The 18,161-nt window shown below is 42.9% G+C and overlaps 1 protein-coding gene across 1 annotated transcript in view; it reads right to left on the reverse strand.

The window, feature by feature from the left end:
- VWC2 (von Willebrand factor C domain containing 2) overlaps positions 1-15,461 on the reverse strand; it is a 994,391-nt gene extending 978,930 nt beyond the window's left edge. The window contains exon 1 of the mRNA XM_040433032.1: positions 14,763-15,461. Coding sequence (XP_040288966.1) covers positions 14,763-15,461 — 699 coding nt within the window. The remainder of the gene's footprint in view (positions 1-14,762) is intronic.
- Between the last annotated feature and the right edge of the window lie 2,700 nt (positions 15,462-18,161).

Genomic DNA, 18,161 nt, shown 5'->3' on the forward strand with positions numbered 1-18,161 from the left:
GTGCATGTTTATTTAATAGGGAGATCGGCCACTGCTAAACCGCTAGTATCGTATGTATATACATGCATAAATGTTCTCACCACAGGGTACAATCCACATGAGCTTGGTTAACCCTGACAAAAGAATAAATTATACAGTATTACACAATATGGACTGAAGGGAATAAACTTGATTGCTCTCAGAAAACTCCCTGTTTATTGTTTCCATAATGTCTTTATCTCACCAACATACATGAGCGTTATTCTGTTATATTTTTTTTTATGAAAATGCCTAAGGCAAATTGTAGAAAGAAATTGATTTTCAATAAAGTGAAATGTACTAAATATTCATATACACATCAAATTGGTGTACACCACAATGTCTATTATACAGTGAAGTTATATGGTCCATTGTTCAGGTGAATATATATATATATATATATATATATATATATATATACACACATATATACACTCACCTAAAGAATTATTAGGAACACCATACTAATACGGTGTTGGACCCCCTTTTGCCTTCAGAACTGCCTAATTCTACGTGGCATTGATTCAACAAGGTGCTGATAGCATTCTTTAGAAATGTTGGCCCATATTGATAGGATAGCATCTTGCAGTTGATGGAGATTTGAGGGATGCACATCCAGGGCACAAAGCTCCCGTTCCACCACATCCCAAAGATGCTCTATTGGGTTGAGATCTGGTGACTGTGGGGGCCATTTTAGTACAGTGAACTCATTGTCATGTTCAAGAAACCAATTTGAAATGATTCGAGCTTTGTGACATGGTGCATTATCCTGCTGGAAATAGCCGTCAGAGGATGGATACATGTTCTCATTCTGTTTACGCCAAATTTGGACTCTACCATTTGAATGTCTCAACAGAAATCGAGACTCATCAGACCAGGCAACATTTTTCCAGTCTTCAACAGTCCAATTTTGGTGAGCTCGTGCAAATTGTAGCCTCTTTTTCCTATTTGTAGTGGAGATGAGTGGTACCCGGTGGGGTCTTCTGCTGTTGTAGCCCATCCGCCTCAAGGTTGTGCGTGTTGTGGCTTCACAAATGCTTTGCTGCATACCTCGGTTGGTAACGAGTGGTTATTTCAGTCAATGTTGCTCTTCTATCAGCTTGAATCAGTAGGCCCATTCTCCTCTGACCTCTAGCATCCACAAGGCATTTCTGCCCACAGGACTGCCGCATACTGGATGTTTTTCCCTTTTCACACTATTCTTTGTAAACCCTAGAAATGGTTGTGCATGAAAATCCCAGTAACTAAGCAGATTGTGAAATACTCAGACCGGCCCGTCTGGCACCAACAACCATGCCACGCTCAAAATTGCTTAAATCACCTTTCTTTCCCATTCTGACATTCAGTTTGGAGTTCAGGAGATTGTCTTGACCAGGACCACACCCCTAAATGCATTGAAGCAACTGCCATGTGATTGGTTGACTAGATAATTGCATTAATGAGAAATAGAACAGGTGTTCCTAATAATTCTTTAGGTGAGTGTATCTATACAGTATATATATATATTTTTTTATTATTATAAAAAAATATATCATTTTTATTGACCTTTTTTAAGAATAGCAATAAGATAACACAGATTCAGCAGAAAAGAGAGTAGAACAAAGAATTTCTAAATGTTTATAACTTTCATTGGTATAAACTTTAAAAATTTATAATATTACAATGGCTGTCTATCTCTTTGGTTTATCCCTTTAATTGCTTTTCCTTTTTACTTTTCACCTTCCAAGAGACAAAACTTTTTTTTACTATTCCATCCACATAGCTTGGCATGGTATTTTATAATAGTCCCATTTAATTTACCATATCTTTTTTGTAAATTGGGGGGAAAAAAATTCTGGCCTTGAAAAAGCATACATTAGCACACATTCATATACTCCTTCCGTTTGGAATGATACATTTTATAGTTTTTTTACGTATATTTTGGGCACACTGGAAGACTTCAAAGGATTGCAGCACCTTTTGGATTTTGGAGGCCCACTTTTCTATTGATGGTTTTATGGCACCATACTGCCAGAACAAATGTTGTACAGTACCAAAACCTTAGAAACACACACAAAGTGATAGTGGATATTTTGCACTTTTGGATTTTTGGGGATTTAGGTGAAGAAAATGAAAATAATATTTCACCATAAAACAGATTTTGTCAACAGCCTAAAGACAAATATCACTTTAAAGTAATGATCCCCCTTCCCCAACCACCCACCTACTCTTCCTTGTGGAAGACAGATATATTTATTCTGTGTCTAGGCACAGTAAGAAATATAAGTTCTATCATAACCTAATTATGACAAAACAGAATATTTTTCATCAAATACAGGACATTTTTATTTTGTCTTTTATGGCAATATATGAACTTTGGGGACAATATTTTACATTTTGACTAATAATATAATGAAGTGTGATATTCCCTGGAGTGATCTTTTATACAGAGGCCAGCGTTTGATGGACACTGGAGTTAATAATATCTGGTATCACTTTGAATTCCATTCTTTGTACAAATCCTGCACGTCTTCTCTGGGTTAGTTTTGCTTCCGGTACGAGGAATAGTGTCAGGGAAATGTCTTCCGCTCAGTCTACTAACAGAATTGCGCCCAGAGTTCACAGGAATATCACCTGTTGGGTACAGTAGTGATATTATAATTTCCTCCTAAAAATTGAGAAAAGAACCCTGATTTCCAGATTTGTGTACCACGTAGGAATTGAATACTGCTAACTGCAGCAGTGACGGAGCTTCAAATCTGCTGACCAATGCTTTAATCTTAGCTTTCTGAATTCATAAATTATCTGTATATGCCATGACCACTGCTAAATGATCACTGACATTGTCAAATATGTAATGTGATAGGTTTCTAATGTTTTGCTATTTTATTTCATTCCAAACTGTTTTATACTGTTTGTACACACTGTAAGACTGAATTATAGGGTTATTACCATCCCCTGGAGACAGTCTTCAGATAGAGGTGGGTCCTAACCCCTGGGGTTATCTCTTTCCTGTCTTCCCTGTCTACCTGTAGTCAAGTGGCATACACAGTCAGAATTTGGGGACCCAAAGAAGACTCCAGGGAACACATGAGACTGAGAGTAGAAAAGCGCTACTAAAAAAGTTGAGCAGCCACAACAAGAGAGAGTGCATGGAAATCTGTGAAGGTAATGCACAAGGCTTTAAACTTCACAGCCCTTGGATTCCAGCCCCTAGTCATACAAGACTGCAGCACTCGTTCAGGTATATTGTAAAGGCTTCTAACCCCTGTTTGTATCCCTGTAGCTTGAGGAACACTCTACTAGTGATGGATGTTCGTGGCAGGCCCCATTCACTTTAATGGCAGGTGAACCTGAAAAACCATCGGGTCATATTTGCAGCCACCAAATACTTACTAGAAGTGCATAAATAGTCCCACAACATGGACAGTGACATACCAGAGGGGGATCATTGGCAAAAATTCCCACCAAAAATATGTATTTTAATCAGGGGCCATTTTTATGTGTCTTAAAGGGAAACTCTCAAAAATGTGCCCTGCTGGAACCTAGGAAAATTTTATTTTAGGCCATGGGAGTAATGGCCCCAACAATTAAGCATTCACCTGACAGAAAATAACTTGTGATGATGTGGCTGGAGGTACGGTATATTAGGCGGCCACTGGATAAAATTTTTACTGTAGGCCAGTACAGGCGCCAAAAATTAGGCATTCACATGACAGAAAAGAACTTGTGATGATGTGGCTGGAGGTACATTAGGCGGTCACTGGATACAAATTTCCCTGTAAGCCAGTATAGGCCACAAAAATTAGGCATTCAGTCCCTGACAGAAAATAACTTGTGATGATGTGGCTGGAGGTACATTAGGCGGTCACGGGATAAAAATTTTACTGTAAGCCAGTACAGGCCACAAAAATTAGGCATTCAGTCCCTGACAGAAAATAACTTGTGATGATGTGGCTGGAGGTACATAAGGCGGTCACAGGATAAAAATTTTACTGTAGGCCAGTACAGTCCCCAAAAATTAGGCATTCACCTGACAGAAAAGGAATTTTATGCTGCTTTATATACATAAGACAAGGACCATTCTTTGTTCTGATCGGTGGCGGATATGTGTGGGCTGGCATGAGGGAAATTAATTACACGTGTTGAATCCTCAGAGATCCTGCCTTATTCATTTTTAGAAATGTGAGGTAGTACACACTGTCGTGAGCTAGGCGAGTGCGCTTATCGTTCACGATTTCCCCTGCTGCGCTGAACGTCCTTTCGGACAGGACACTTGACGAGGGACAAGCTAAGAGTTCCATGGCAAATTGCGCTAGCTCTGGCCACAGGAGAAGCCTGCACACCCAGTAGTCCAGGGGTTCCTCGCTTCTCAGAGGGTCCACATCAGCCGTTAACCCGATGTAGTCGTACACCTGTCAGTCTAGGCTTTCACTGAGGCTGGATCTGGAGGGCGGCTGTTGATGGGTTGGCTGAAAGAATGATCTCATATCTGAAGTGACCAAGTGTTTCGCTGTGGGTAGAAATTCCTTTGCCATTGCCCGCAACAGAAGAATGCAGCATCTCTCACAGCAAGGTCTAGAAATGCTGCATTCTGCCAGCCCTCTGTGATGCTTGTAACATGTCTGCCATTTTGCGTTTGTACCGGGGGTCCCTCTTCAAACACTGGAGCATGAAGGCCCCCATTTGCACTAAATTGGAAGCAGTGGAGCGCCCTGGTTCCTGCTCATCTCCCAGGAGAATGTCGACCTCGGTCTCCTCCCCCAGCCACGGACAACATCAGGGATCCCAGAAAAGTTTAAAGTCCCCCTCAAAGCCTGCTCTTCTTGCTCCTCCTCCCCCCAGTCACTATCCTCCTCTGACTCCTCTTCAGAATCCTGCTGACTTGTCTCAGATGGAGTAGGCTACCCCTGGGAAATCATCCAGCATTGCGACTTCCTCATCTTCCTGCTCCTGTTACTCGACGGCTTGATCAATGACACAACGCAATGCACGCTCCAGAAAGAAGGCGTAAGCTACGATGTCACTGACGGTGCCCTGGCTTCGACTAACCAGTTTGGTGATATCATCAAATGGCAGCAGAAGTCTGCATGCGTCGCACATGAGCAGCCACTGGCGCGGTGAAAAGAAACCAAGCTCCCCATAACCTGTCCTGCTGCCGAGTTCTTACAGGTAGTCCTTAATGGCACATTGCTGCTGGAGCAGCCTATCAAGCATATGGCACAAGGTGGAGTTCCAGCGCGTCGGGCTGTCACAAATCAGACGTCTGACGGGAAGGCGGTGTAAAATCTTCTAAAATGGCCAGAGATTTGCCGCCAGACGTCCTGGACCACGGGGTATTTGGCAACAAATCGCTGCATGACCAGGTTCAGGACATGTGCCATGCACGGCACGTGTGTCATTTTGCCTGGTTTCAGTGTGCGCAGAAGATTGGCAACGTTGTCGCACATCACATTTTACCAACTGTCAAATTGAGCGGGGTTAACCACTGATCGGCCTGTGATCGCATAGCTAAAAGCAGTGCAGGACCGGTGTGGCTTTTGGCTTCCAGGCACAACAGCCGCAGCACAGCATGGCAACGTATCACCTGGCACGTCGAATAGGTTCTAGGGAGCTTGGGGGGCGCAGCGGAAGAGGCGGTAGCAGTGGAAAAGGGAGGATGGAGTAGGAGGAGGAGAAGAAGGGGCAGGCCTGCATGCGATCCTTGGCGGTAACACCAAATCCACACAGGAGCCACAGGTTACATGCTTGACAGCCGTCAGAAGGTTCACCCAGTGGGCAGTAAAAGTTTTGTACCTTCTTTGCCCGTGTTTGCTAGACCACGTGTCTGTGGTCAGATGTATCTTGGCACCGACACTGTGTGCCAGAGATATATTAACATGCCCTTCTGGGAGAAATATTTCCTTCCGGGGACCTTTCATTGCGGTGTGCGAATGTCCACAAATTTTCCAAAGGCCTCCGAGTCCACCAGTTTATATGGCAGTAGTTGGTGGGCTAGCAGTTCCGACAAGCCAGCGGTTAGCCCTTGGGCAAGAGGGTTATCCGGCGTCATCAACTTTTTTTGCTCGAACATTTTGGGCCACGAAAGCCTGCCTTCTGCCAGATGAACGCGATGATGGCATGGTGGAAGGTGGAGTGGAGGACAAATGGGAGGAGAGAGGAGAAGGAGAAGAGGCAGGAGGTGGAGCACCGGGAATGTGGCTTTGTGGGCTCTGATAGTGTTGCTCCCACTGGGCTCGGTGATGGGAGGCCAGGTGCCTTCTTAAGGCGGTTGTCCCTAGGTGAGTGTTGGCCTTACCGTGACTTATGTGTTGACAGCACAGGCTGCAGATGGCAACACTATTGTAAGCAGCTGACAAGTTAAAAAAAGCCCACACTGCGGAGCCATGTGCTGGCGTCCTGGGAGCGCCAGAAGAGACCATGCATGGTGGATGGAATAGTTTGGCATATGTAAAAATACACCTCAAAACACATTGCCCTACTTCTTCTGAGTACGGCGATACCACATGTGTGACACTTTTTTGCAGCCTAGGTGCGCAAACGGGCCCAAATTCCAATGAGTACTTTTAGGATTTCACAGGGCATTTTTACGCATTTGGATTCCAAACTACTTCTCACACTTTAGGGCCCCTAAAATGCAAGGGCAGTATAAATACCCCACAAGTGACCCCATTTTAGAAAGAAGACACCCCAAGGTTTTCCGTGAGGGGTATGGTGAGTTCATGTAAATTTTTTGTCACAAGTTAGTGAAATATGAGACTTTGTAAGAAAAAATAAATAAATAAATAAATAAATAAATAAATTTTCCGCTAACTTGTGACAAAAAATAAAAACTTTCATGAACTCACTATGCCCATCAGCGAATACCTTAGGGTGTCTACTTTCCGAAATGGGGTCATTTGTGTGGTGTTTCTACTGTCTGGGCATTGTAGAACCTCAGGAAACATGACAGGTGCTCAGAAAGTCAAAGTGCGTAAATTCACATTTTTGCACCATAGTTTGTAAACGCTATAACTTTTACTCAAACCAATAAATATACACTTATTGCATTTTTTTTTATCAAAGACATGTAGAACAATAAATTTTGAGAAAAATTTATATAGAAATGTAGTTATATTTGAAACATTTTACAACAGAAAATGAAAAATTTCATTTTTTGGCAAAAATTTCGGTCAATTTCGATTAATATAAAAAAAAAGTTAAAATGTCAGCAGCAATGAAATACCACCAAATGAAAGCTCTATTAGTGAGAAGAAAAGGAGATAAACCGTGAGAGTAGTGTAGTGTAGAATTGTAAAAAGTGGTCTGGTCATTAAGGGGGTTTAAGCTAGGGGAGCTGAGGTGGTTAATCAGTATTTTGTGGAAGCAGGTATATCACACCTATATTTTTATTTTTTGCCACAACAGTTATATCACACCACCCTGTTTATTTTGGGCAACAGGTATATCGCAGCCCTCAATCAGTATTTTGTGGAAGAAGGTATAACACACCCCTCAATCAGTTTTTTGGGGGGCAACAGGTATATCACACCCATTGCAAATAGTTGTTAAAATAATGCTTGTCCCTCTATATAGCTGCGGTATCACAGAAGAACCGCACACAACTGCTGCACAATACAAATGCACTATATATTTTCTATGTTAGAAAGCATATTATAGGTATATCACACCCCTTAATCAGTTTTTTTGGGGGCAACAGGTATATCACACCCGTTGCAATTAATTGTTCCAATAGCATTTGTCCCTCTGTATAGCTGCCGTATTGCAGCAGAACTGTAAATAACTGCTGCACAATACAAATGCACTATAATATACTTTCTATGTTAGAAAGTATATTATAAGTATATCACACCCCTCAGTATATCACACTTATCAATAGCACACCTATACCAGTCCTTAAATGGACTTTTGTGGCCCTATGGCTGGGTTCACACGGGCATTGCGGGAAAATGTGCGGGTGCATTACGGGAACACCCGCAATTTTTCTGCGCGAGTGCAAAACATTGTAATGCGTTTTGCACTCGCGTGAGAAAAATCGCGCATGTTTGGTACCCAAACCCGAACTTCTTCACAGATGTTCGGGCTTGGGATCGGTGTTCTGTAGATTGTATTATTTCCCCTTATAACATAGTTATAAGGGAAAATAATAGCATTCTGAATACAGACTGCATAGTACAATAGGGCTGGAGGGGTTAAAAAAAAATAAAAAATCATTTAACTCACCTTAGTCCACTTGATCGCGTAGCCCGGCATCTCCTTTTGTCTCCTTTGCTGAACAGGACCTGTGGTGAGCATGAATTACAAGTAAAGGACCTTTGGTGACGTCACTCCGGTCATCACATGATCCATCACCATGGTAAAAGATCATGTGATGGATCATGTGATGACCGGAGTGACATCACCAAAGCTCCTTTACCTGTAATTAATGCTCACCACAGGTCCTGTTCAGCAAAGGAGACAGAAGGAGATGCCGGGCCGCGATCAAGTGGACTAAGGTGAGTTAAATTATTATTATTATTATTATTATTATTTTAACCCCTCCAGCGCTGTTTTACTATGCATTCTGTATTCAGAATGCTATTATTTTCCCTTATAACCATGTTATAAGGGAAAATAATATTGATCGGGTCTCCATCCCGATCGTCTCCTAGCAACCGTGCATGAAAATCGCACCGCATCCACACTTGCTTGCGGATGCTTGCGATTTTCACGCAGCCCCATTCACTTCTATGGGGCCTGCGTTGCGTGAAAAATGCAGAATATAGGGCATGCTACGATTTTCACGCAACGCACAAGTGATGCGTGAAAATCACCGCTCATGTGAACAGCCCCATAAAAATGAATGGGTCGGTATTCAGTGCGGGTGCAATGCGTTCACCTCACGCATCGCATCCACGCGGAATACTCGCCCGTGTGAAAGGGGCCTATTAGCTAGCGTTTGGTGTCCCTAACAGTCTGTCCCTGCTCCACACAGCAACCTCTCCTTACACTGGCAAAAAACAGAATGTAAAATGGCTGCCAGATTGGGTTTATTTATAGGGTAGGGGGTTTGTCCATGTGCCAAAATGTCTTAATTGGCTGTTCTGTCCCACCTGATGGATGTGTCATGGATCAAAGTTCGGCGCAATGCAAAAGAATATGGCGCCGGTGGATATATGTTCGCATGTTCGTCACAAAACAACCGCCGAGCGAACCACAAGGCCATCTCTACAGTCTACATAGCTGAAGAAAATGCAGATTTTGTTTGTAATTTGTGACACACCCCTTGGCTAATTTGGGAAGTATAGAGCAGTTCATTTGAAAATGCATCACGGTAAGTACTATCTGGAGTTAACCCAGTAATTTGGACTTAGCTATGTTTGGAATTATACAAGGACCATGCCTGCAAATTTTTGGGGAAGATTAACAGAAAGCTTAATAAAAAGTTTGCGCTTGCATGTTCAACTGGCTCTCTTTCTATGATTACAATTTTCGCCCTTGCACCTCACTACTACCAACATCAAGGACACTCTACCTTCCAATAGGCATGAGAACCCTACCAGTGTTTTCCCCAAGGGTAATATTAACAGGTACACCTCCAGGGAGAGTAGGAGCAGGACAGCTATCACCATGAGTAACACCAACATCCTCACACTAATGCCACTCCCATCCTCTCCCCTCACACATCACATCAGTTCTGCTGCATGTACTTTTTAGGAAGTCTGTCACCAGAAAATTCACTTAAACCAAGCACAAAAGTACAGCTAGCTCAACTGAATGTAGTGATACATTCATTTTGGGATCCATTGTTGTATTCTAAAGAAAAATCTTTTTTTAATCTGCATGCAGCTGAGCAGTTAAGTGTGCCAAGACAGGCCTGAGACATTCTGTGCACCTTTACTGCTCCTATACTCTCTGACAGCCCCATCCTTTACTGCATGATTGACAGGGTCAGGCCGAATGACTATGCAGGAACCCAGCCCTGTCAATCAAGAAGGAGAGGGAGGGGCTAAAATAAGAAGCAGGAGGAGCAAGGGTGCAGTGAGTGGCTAGGTCCCACCCTCGGTCTGTAACAGCGGCTGCTGTGCGCCGCTATTCCCCTGGTTACTGCTGCAGTCCTGGGCTCCATGTTCAGCGGTTATCTGCTGCCAGTCCTTCCCATTCCCCCCTGCAGTCCTGGGCTCGGTCTGTGTATGTACTCTTGTTCTGGGATCCGCTCCACAGTTTCTTCTCAGCCTTGGCCACAGCATGCTTGCTCCTTGTTCCCTGCAGTACTTCCTTAAGGGTCGGCGCGCTTAACTTAATGTGACCTCGCTGACCAATCCTAGCCTTCCTGCACATATATAAGTGGCTCATCCCCCTTCCCAGATGCCTTAGGCCCCTTTCACACGAGCGAGTATTCCGCGCGGATGCGATGCGGGAGGTGAACGCATTGCACCCGCACTGAATACTGACCCATTCATTTCTATGGGGCTGTGCACACGAGCGGTGATTTTCACGCATCACTTTTGCGTTGCGTGAAAATCGCAGCATGCTCCTCTTTGTGCGTTTTTCACGTGACGCAGGCCCCATAGAAATGAATGGGGTTGCGTGAAAATCGCAAGCATCCGCAAGCAAGTGCGGATGCGGTGCGATTTTCACGCACGGTTGCTAGGAGACGATCGGGATGGAGACCCGAACCTTATTATTTTCCCTTATAACATGGTTATAAGGGAAAATAATAGCATTCTGAATACAGAATGCTAAGTAAAACAGGGCTGGAGGGGTTAAAAAAAAATAAAAATAATTTAACTCACCTTAATCCACTTGCTCGCGATGCCCGGCTCGCGATGTCCGTGAATCACCATGGTAAAAGATCATGTGACGTACCATGTGATGACCAGAGTGACGTCATCCCAGGTCCTTAAGCTATAGTTAATGCTCTCCACAGGTCCTATACAGTAAAAGAGTCAGACGGAGATGCCCGCATCGCGAGCAAGTGGATTAAGGTGAGTTAAATGATTTTTTATTTTTTTTAACCCCCTTCAGCCCTGTTTTACTTAGCATTCTGTATTCAGAATGCTATTATTTTCCCTTATAACCATGTTATAAGGGAAAATAATACTATTTACAGAACACCGATCCCAAGCCCGAACTTCTGTGAAGAAGTTCGGGTTTGGGTACCAAACACGCGCGATTTTTCTCACGCGAGTGCAAAACGCATTACAATGTTTTGCACTCGCGCGGAAAAATCGCGGGTGTTCCCGCAACGCACCCGGACATTTTTCCGCAGCGCCCGTGTGAAAGAGGCCTTAGTGTCAAGGTCCTTGTGTTCTGCTAAGGTTTCTGATATCTGCTTGTTTTCCTGACTCGGCCTGCTGACGGGCTGCTCCAGTAACTCCTGTTCTGCCTGGACCAGCTGTCTCGTGTGCCAATCCTCCTCAAGAGGTAGCGACCTGGTGTTCCCCTCGGGACAGTCTATCCCCACCATCAGGGGTACTGTGAAGATCGAGGGGTTCACTTAGACATCTCCCTTAGAGGAGGTAGGACACATGGTACAGTGGGTTCACGCTGTTTTCGTGACATCGGTTCACTTACCTGCTGATTTGCACATGGATTAAAAGTCCCTTTTCTCCAAAATGATGCAAAGGATCACAAAGTGACAGGTACCCTTACATTCAACTGCTGGTTTAACAGTGAATTTCCTGGTAACAGATTCCCTTTAAAATCAGGTGCTATGTACATTAGGGAACAATGGAATCCGAATACTTGGCTCAACATCAATGCTATATCTAAAAGAAAGCATTTGCTCATGTAAATGAAATTTTCACCTCAGCTCACGATCTGGCAGTTATCATGCACTAACAATTAAGAGCCTTAAGCATATGCCACTCCTCATAAATATTAGATTTTTTTTCAGATCCTATTTAAATGTAGAAATGTAGAGCGAGATTTATCAAACTGGTGTAAAGTAGAACTAGCTTAATTGCCCATAGCAACCAATCAGATTCCACCTTTCATTTTCCAAAGGAGCCATGCAAAATGAAAGGTGGGATCTGAATGGTTGCTATGGGCAACTAAACCAGTTCTACTTTACCCCAGTTTGATAAATCTCCTCCGTAATGTCTAGGGCCAGCTTTACAGCCATTTTGCATGGAGGAATGATATTTGTCTGAATGTTTGTTCCCAATCATCTCTCCATATAAACATGTTCACTGATCCAATGGGTGAATACTCATTTGTTGCTGAACATGTCAATTATGTAAACATGTAAAATTATAATTTGTCAGCAGCCTCTCCTGTAAATGGGGGATATGCTGCTGACAATAATGCAAACTGTATAGGGATGTATGATCATATGAACGACTGATCATCTGAACATACTGCCGAATGCACCATATAAATGGAAGTAAACAAGCGCCGGTAGACTTGCTATATGTCGATAGGTGCTTGTTATGGACAGATTATAGTCCAGTGCAAATGCCACTTTGTCTTCTTAACAATAAATTGTAGAAAACCACACATCCATTTTTTTGTGATCTATTGCTACAAAGCAAAATTGAGGATTTTAAGGATTGCATAAAGAATTTGTTCTCCAACTTTTGTCTTAAACCATATGGAAACGTGAGATCATGTGATCCTTTCACTTGGTGTTGGTGTTGTCTGGTGGGCTCTGTTAATGTAGTCCTTTTGTGTTTTGGATGATATAGCCCAGAGCCAAAGGGGCTTAACCTGGCAAAAGGAATGCTGTTGGGTTGTTGTGACATCTAATAGAGTAGGGACCCACTTAAAAGAGATCATTTTGAAGTTGGCTCATACGTTTGATCAAAAAGTGGACTAAAAACTTTGGGGGGCACTTACCATGCTATTTATGTTGCACACCTTTTTTGTGGCATAACTTATAGCTTGTCCTTCTTCTGGCTACTTTCTGAAATGGTAATAAAAGGGGCATGTGAGGGTGTGAGGGGGCATGTGCAGTAGGACTTTCACTTTTATCTTCATTAAAGGGGATGTCTCACTTCAGTAAGTTGCATTTATCATGTAGATAAAGTTAATACAAGCCACTTACTATTATATTATTAGCATTATTACTTCCTTTGCTGGCTGGATTCATTTTTCTATCACATTATACACTGCTCGTTTCCATGGTTACATGGATAATAGAAATACATTAGTAAGTGGCTTGTATTAACTTTGTTTACATGATAAATGTCACTTGCTCAAGTCAGACAACCGCTTTAACACCAGTTTTCTGGCATGAATGAATATAGAGGCCAAAGATTTTAGTCTGTTGCACAGTCTGTGAGGGGATGCGGCAAATGCATACCAAGGCCTGCGACACAGGATACATTTTGTGCATCCTCTGGCTGCGCAAGCAGAATCAAGACTAGCGATTAAAACGCCAGTCTTGGTAAATAGCTCCCATTTTCTACATTTTTCTACATTTTACTTAGAAACCATAAAGTGGTCCCATCCTTATATTAGCTTGGTGACAGCACATAGGTAGATGATTTTTTATTTTTTCATCTGTTCATCTCACATTATACATCTTGAAATGTGAGGAGCCAGTACAAAAGGTAAGGAAGGACACATCTGTAGATCAATGTATAAAGACCACTGCACACTGAATTTTTGTGGTGAGGGTTTTTTTTTTGCTTCTTTTACTGTTGGGCTGTGGTTGCTGTCTGGGGGTGTACATTCTGTCACTTGGTGGTTGGAGTTCGGGATCTTTCTGCACGAGATCTGTGTGTGGCCAAAGCCTAAAAGTGAATGTGTAGTCTGTCTTTTTTCTATGTGTGTCACTTTGTAAAGTACATCTCGTAGAAAATGTTTAGAGCCTACAATTTTAACATGGATTCACTGAACTCTGCAGCATTAGCTTTCCTGGTCAGTGAAGCATGACAAGTGAAGTGCAGTTTGATTGGTACAACATATCATGTAGGTAGAGCCGCACTTAGTCCTTATGTTGAGAATCCAACAGAGATCAAATAGACAATTTACCATGCCATTTACTCAGACAGAAAAACTCAGCATAATCCAGCTAAACATAAAGACAAAAAGTAATACAGACTGGGAATTTAGCAGTAAGGCGCTCAATACTGACTTGTTAAATCCAGTAACAACAAACAACTCTGAAAAGGTAACGTCAGACCTGCAAATCACTTCAATCTGCTGTCAGTATATGAATAGTCTGGAAGATTCACAGCTTAGTAGTTGTAGGAATGTATTTCATCATGTGGGAGAAGGGTCTGCTTTCCTATTGTGGACATATCCATGCCATGCTTTTGGCTAGTGGATGAGACAAAGTAGATCTTACGATTTTACTAGGGCTGTTGATGTAACAGATTGCAGTGCAATGCCAGCTGAGCCAGTGCAGACAGTGGAGAGTTATAAAGCCAGTACATGCCGGTGTTTCTCTTATGACAATCCTACTTTGAATGATCTAGCATGATTTTATGTCAATAATTACCTTTGGCTAGTACCTATCTGCTTTTTTTGAGGTTATTTGCTTTGGTGTTTTACTTGCTCTGCTTCATCAAGGCACAACCAGTAGCTGCATATTTAAAATTAATGTGAGGTTGTCTAGACCTACCTCCTCCTCACAATACCCTGTCTATTACTTTACACTGCAGGTCTGCTTGTTTCTACTGGTTGCTATGCATAAGCTCATCTGGAAACTTGAACATACATAATAGGGTATCAGGTTATGGTGCAGCCGAAGAGGCCCATCATTCTGAATGTGCTTTATTTTCTAGAACAAATTTGTTAACGTGGGGTAGCGTAAATGATAAAGCAATGTGACTTACCATAAATTCTTCTAAGGAGTGATAGGTTTTGCCTCGAAATTCACAGTAATTTTTCTTTTCTTTACACTGGGGGCAGCACTGACTGTTGTCAACTTGAATACAACGTGGATGTAACCTTGGGCACTCTGGTTGAATGCAAAGGGGGCCCTCCTCTGTGCATCGACAAGGACAAGCTGAAGGGCCAGGAGTAAACTTTTCTCCAATAGCATATACAAAACCACTTTCATCCACGCAACCTTTTCCTCGATAATCTGGGTAGACATATTCTTCTGGAGCCTCCTGTGTTGTCACCATGTCCAGAAGTGATGCTTCCTCTAGGGGTTGGTCTTGCACCACATCTGATTGCATTTGTTTAACAGTCCCTGATTTAATGCTCAAAGTTTGAGTAGTCAAAGTCTGTTTTTGTCTAGTCAAAAAATCTTTGTTTAAAATAATGTTGTTAGCTGAGTTTCTCCAGTCTTTCACAGATTCATCCTTTTCTATTTTATTCACATTTAGTAAAGCCAAATTTGTTTGGTTTTGATTATCATGAGCTGTATGATCTCTCTTTTCTTGGCTGTTTTTTAGTTGTTCGTGACCTTGTGCCTGTGTAAGATTTTGGACTCGTATAGTAGGGTTGCAAAGGGCAACCATCAGGCAACATGTTACGAGAAGAGAGCTGGAAAGAGCTCCAATTGCCATTACAGTGGAGCTGGGCATTTCCTAGAGCATCACCAGGTCTGAGCTCCTTCATTCAATGTTGATTGGTGGCTTTAAATTCAAGTGTCTGCATAATATAAAAGTTTATGTTTAGTTTGTTAGATTTTTTTTCATGCATAAATATATTGTCATTGGGGACAAATTCTGAAATTCTGCTTAGTATACGAAATCAAGTCTACAGTGCAGTATGGCATTTCCATAATATATCCTCAGAATAATCTCATTCAACATTTCAATTCAAACATTATATTAATCTCTCTGTATTTTATCAAAAATAAAAAATACATGCCATTATGTTAATAAACTACCATTAATTTTCTGTGTGTCTACTTTTACAGACATAAATTAGAACCAATATCCTGTCTCAGTGACAAAATTCATATTATGGGGGGGGGGGGATAATATGGTGGGTTGCATAATGAGCCAACAATAGAAATATTCTGCGTATGTTACAGACATTCAAAACTCATGGCAGACATAAGTTATATTATTACATACTAACACTAATTTCAGCCTAAATCCATCTATTCTGACAAATCAGACTTAGGTGTGCTTCATTACCATCACTAGATGTACATGTGAACATAGTTACTAGTGTTGAGCAAATTGCAGCCAAACAATTTGACTTCAATCAGAATTTCAGGAAAAATTTGCATCTCTGCGAAGCCGAATTTCCTCACACGTCATAGTAACAAATCTTTTTTTCCTGAAATGGCAGCCAAAAAAAACATGCTCACCTCATCTATTTGCTGGTGGAGAGGCCATCATGGTCATGTTTATTTAAGACACTGCACAAAATTTCACACGGGGTGATGTGTGACGTCACCATTAGAGATGAGCAAATTTTTCTGGAAATATATTTGCGGCGAATTAAGTAAAAAAACTTCTATTTCCTGGCTGCAGAGAGCATTAATAGTGGCGTAGAACACTGTGCCTTGTAGTAACACACATAGGGAGTCTGCTTTGGTAGTGAAATAATACTGTGAGTAGACCGTATGACATGCAGATGACAGGCATCGCTCTTAGAATCACTGCACACTTTACTTATTTGGGCTGACCAAAACTGACCAAATACTCAAGTATGAACTCAGCCTTACAGGTCAAAGTTAGCGCTAAGAAGAAGTGCACTCCTTTTACACCGTCGCCAGCTGATTCTGCATAGATGTCTACAGAACCTGTTCTATTAAACGCGTATACAAGTATAGCCCCAAGGATAGAGTAGGGAGGGTGTCAGCAGTAAGTTTGTGTTGACGTCACTGATTAATTTGCCCTTCCTCTGATCCATCAGAACAATAACCCACAAAAAACAGATCCTGTCTGTGGAGCATACGCCTTCACTCCATCAGTATTGCTAATGCAAAAAAAAAAAAACAGGAGTGGATCCAAAACAGAGATGACACGTGAATAGAATATTTGCATGTCTTCTGTGTTTTCTACCCACTCCTGCTTTTGGCTAGCAAATCATAAGCCAATTCTGATGGGACCATACAGGCCTTACAGCTGCTACACAGACAAGATCCATTGTGCGTCTCATTTTTTCTTCCTTCTGACAGATAAGAAGAAAGGTCAAATAAATCATGATGTCAGCCAGGGGGAAAGGCAAAATAGTGGCCCAGTCATGAAGTGGCGAGGGTGGGAACAGCATGAGAAGTCCACAGAGTGGACCTATGGCATAGTGATGAGGTGGAAGCAGCATAAGGAGACAAAAGAGAGGCCCAATGACAGAGCCCGGGGGTTGCGGCAGCATCAGGAGGCCACAGAGTGTCACGACGATGAAAGATTATAGGGGTGGCAGCAGCATGAGGAGGCCACAGAGTAGCACAATGACGAGAGATTGTGGAGGCAGCACCAGCATGAGGAGGAACAAAGTGTGCAGGTGTCAGCAGCATGAGGAGGACAGAGTAGGATGACAACGAGAGATTGTGGAGGTGGCGGCAGCATCAGGAGGCCACAGAGTGGCACACTGACCAAGTCTGGAGTTGTCTGCAGTATGAGGAGGCCACCGAGTGGTTCAATGACCAAGTCTGGAGTTGGCAGGAGCATGAGGAGACCACAGAGTGGCCCAATGACAGAGTCTGGAGGTGGCGACAGCAGCAGCATCAGGAGGAGCCCACTGAGTGGCACAATTACCAAGTCTGGAGGTGGCGGCAGCATCAGGAGGCCACAGAGTAGCACGACGACAATAGATTGTGGAGGTGGAAGCAGCATGAGGACACCAGGGAAGCACGACGAAGAGAGATTGTGGAGGTGGTGGCAGCATCAGGAGGCCACAAAGTGACACACTGACAGAGTCTGGAGTTGGCAGCAGTATGAGGAGGCCACCGAGTGGCACAATGACACAGTCTGGAGTTGGCGGCAGCATGAGGAGACCACAGAGTGGCCCAATGACAGAGTGTCGAGGTGGCGGCAGCAGCAGCATCAGGAAGAGGCCACAGAGTGACACAATGACCACATTTGGAGGTTGCGACAGCAGCAACATCAGGAGGATACCACAGAATGGCAAGGTGACATAGTGTGGAGATGACAGAAGCAGCATCAGGATACCACAGAGTGTCAAGGTGACCAAGTGTGGACATGGCAGTAGCAGCAGCAGCATCAGGATGCCACTGAGTGGCAAGGTGACATAGTGTGGAGATGGCAGTAGCAGCAGCAGCATCAGGAGGATACCACAGAGTGGCAAGGTGACATAGTGTGGAGATG

This window comes from Bufo bufo, chromosome 5 (genome assembly GCF_905171765.1).
Source record: "Bufo bufo chromosome 5, aBufBuf1.1, whole genome shotgun sequence".
Classification (NCBI taxonomy): domain Eukaryota; kingdom Metazoa; phylum Chordata; class Amphibia; order Anura; family Bufonidae; genus Bufo; species Bufo bufo.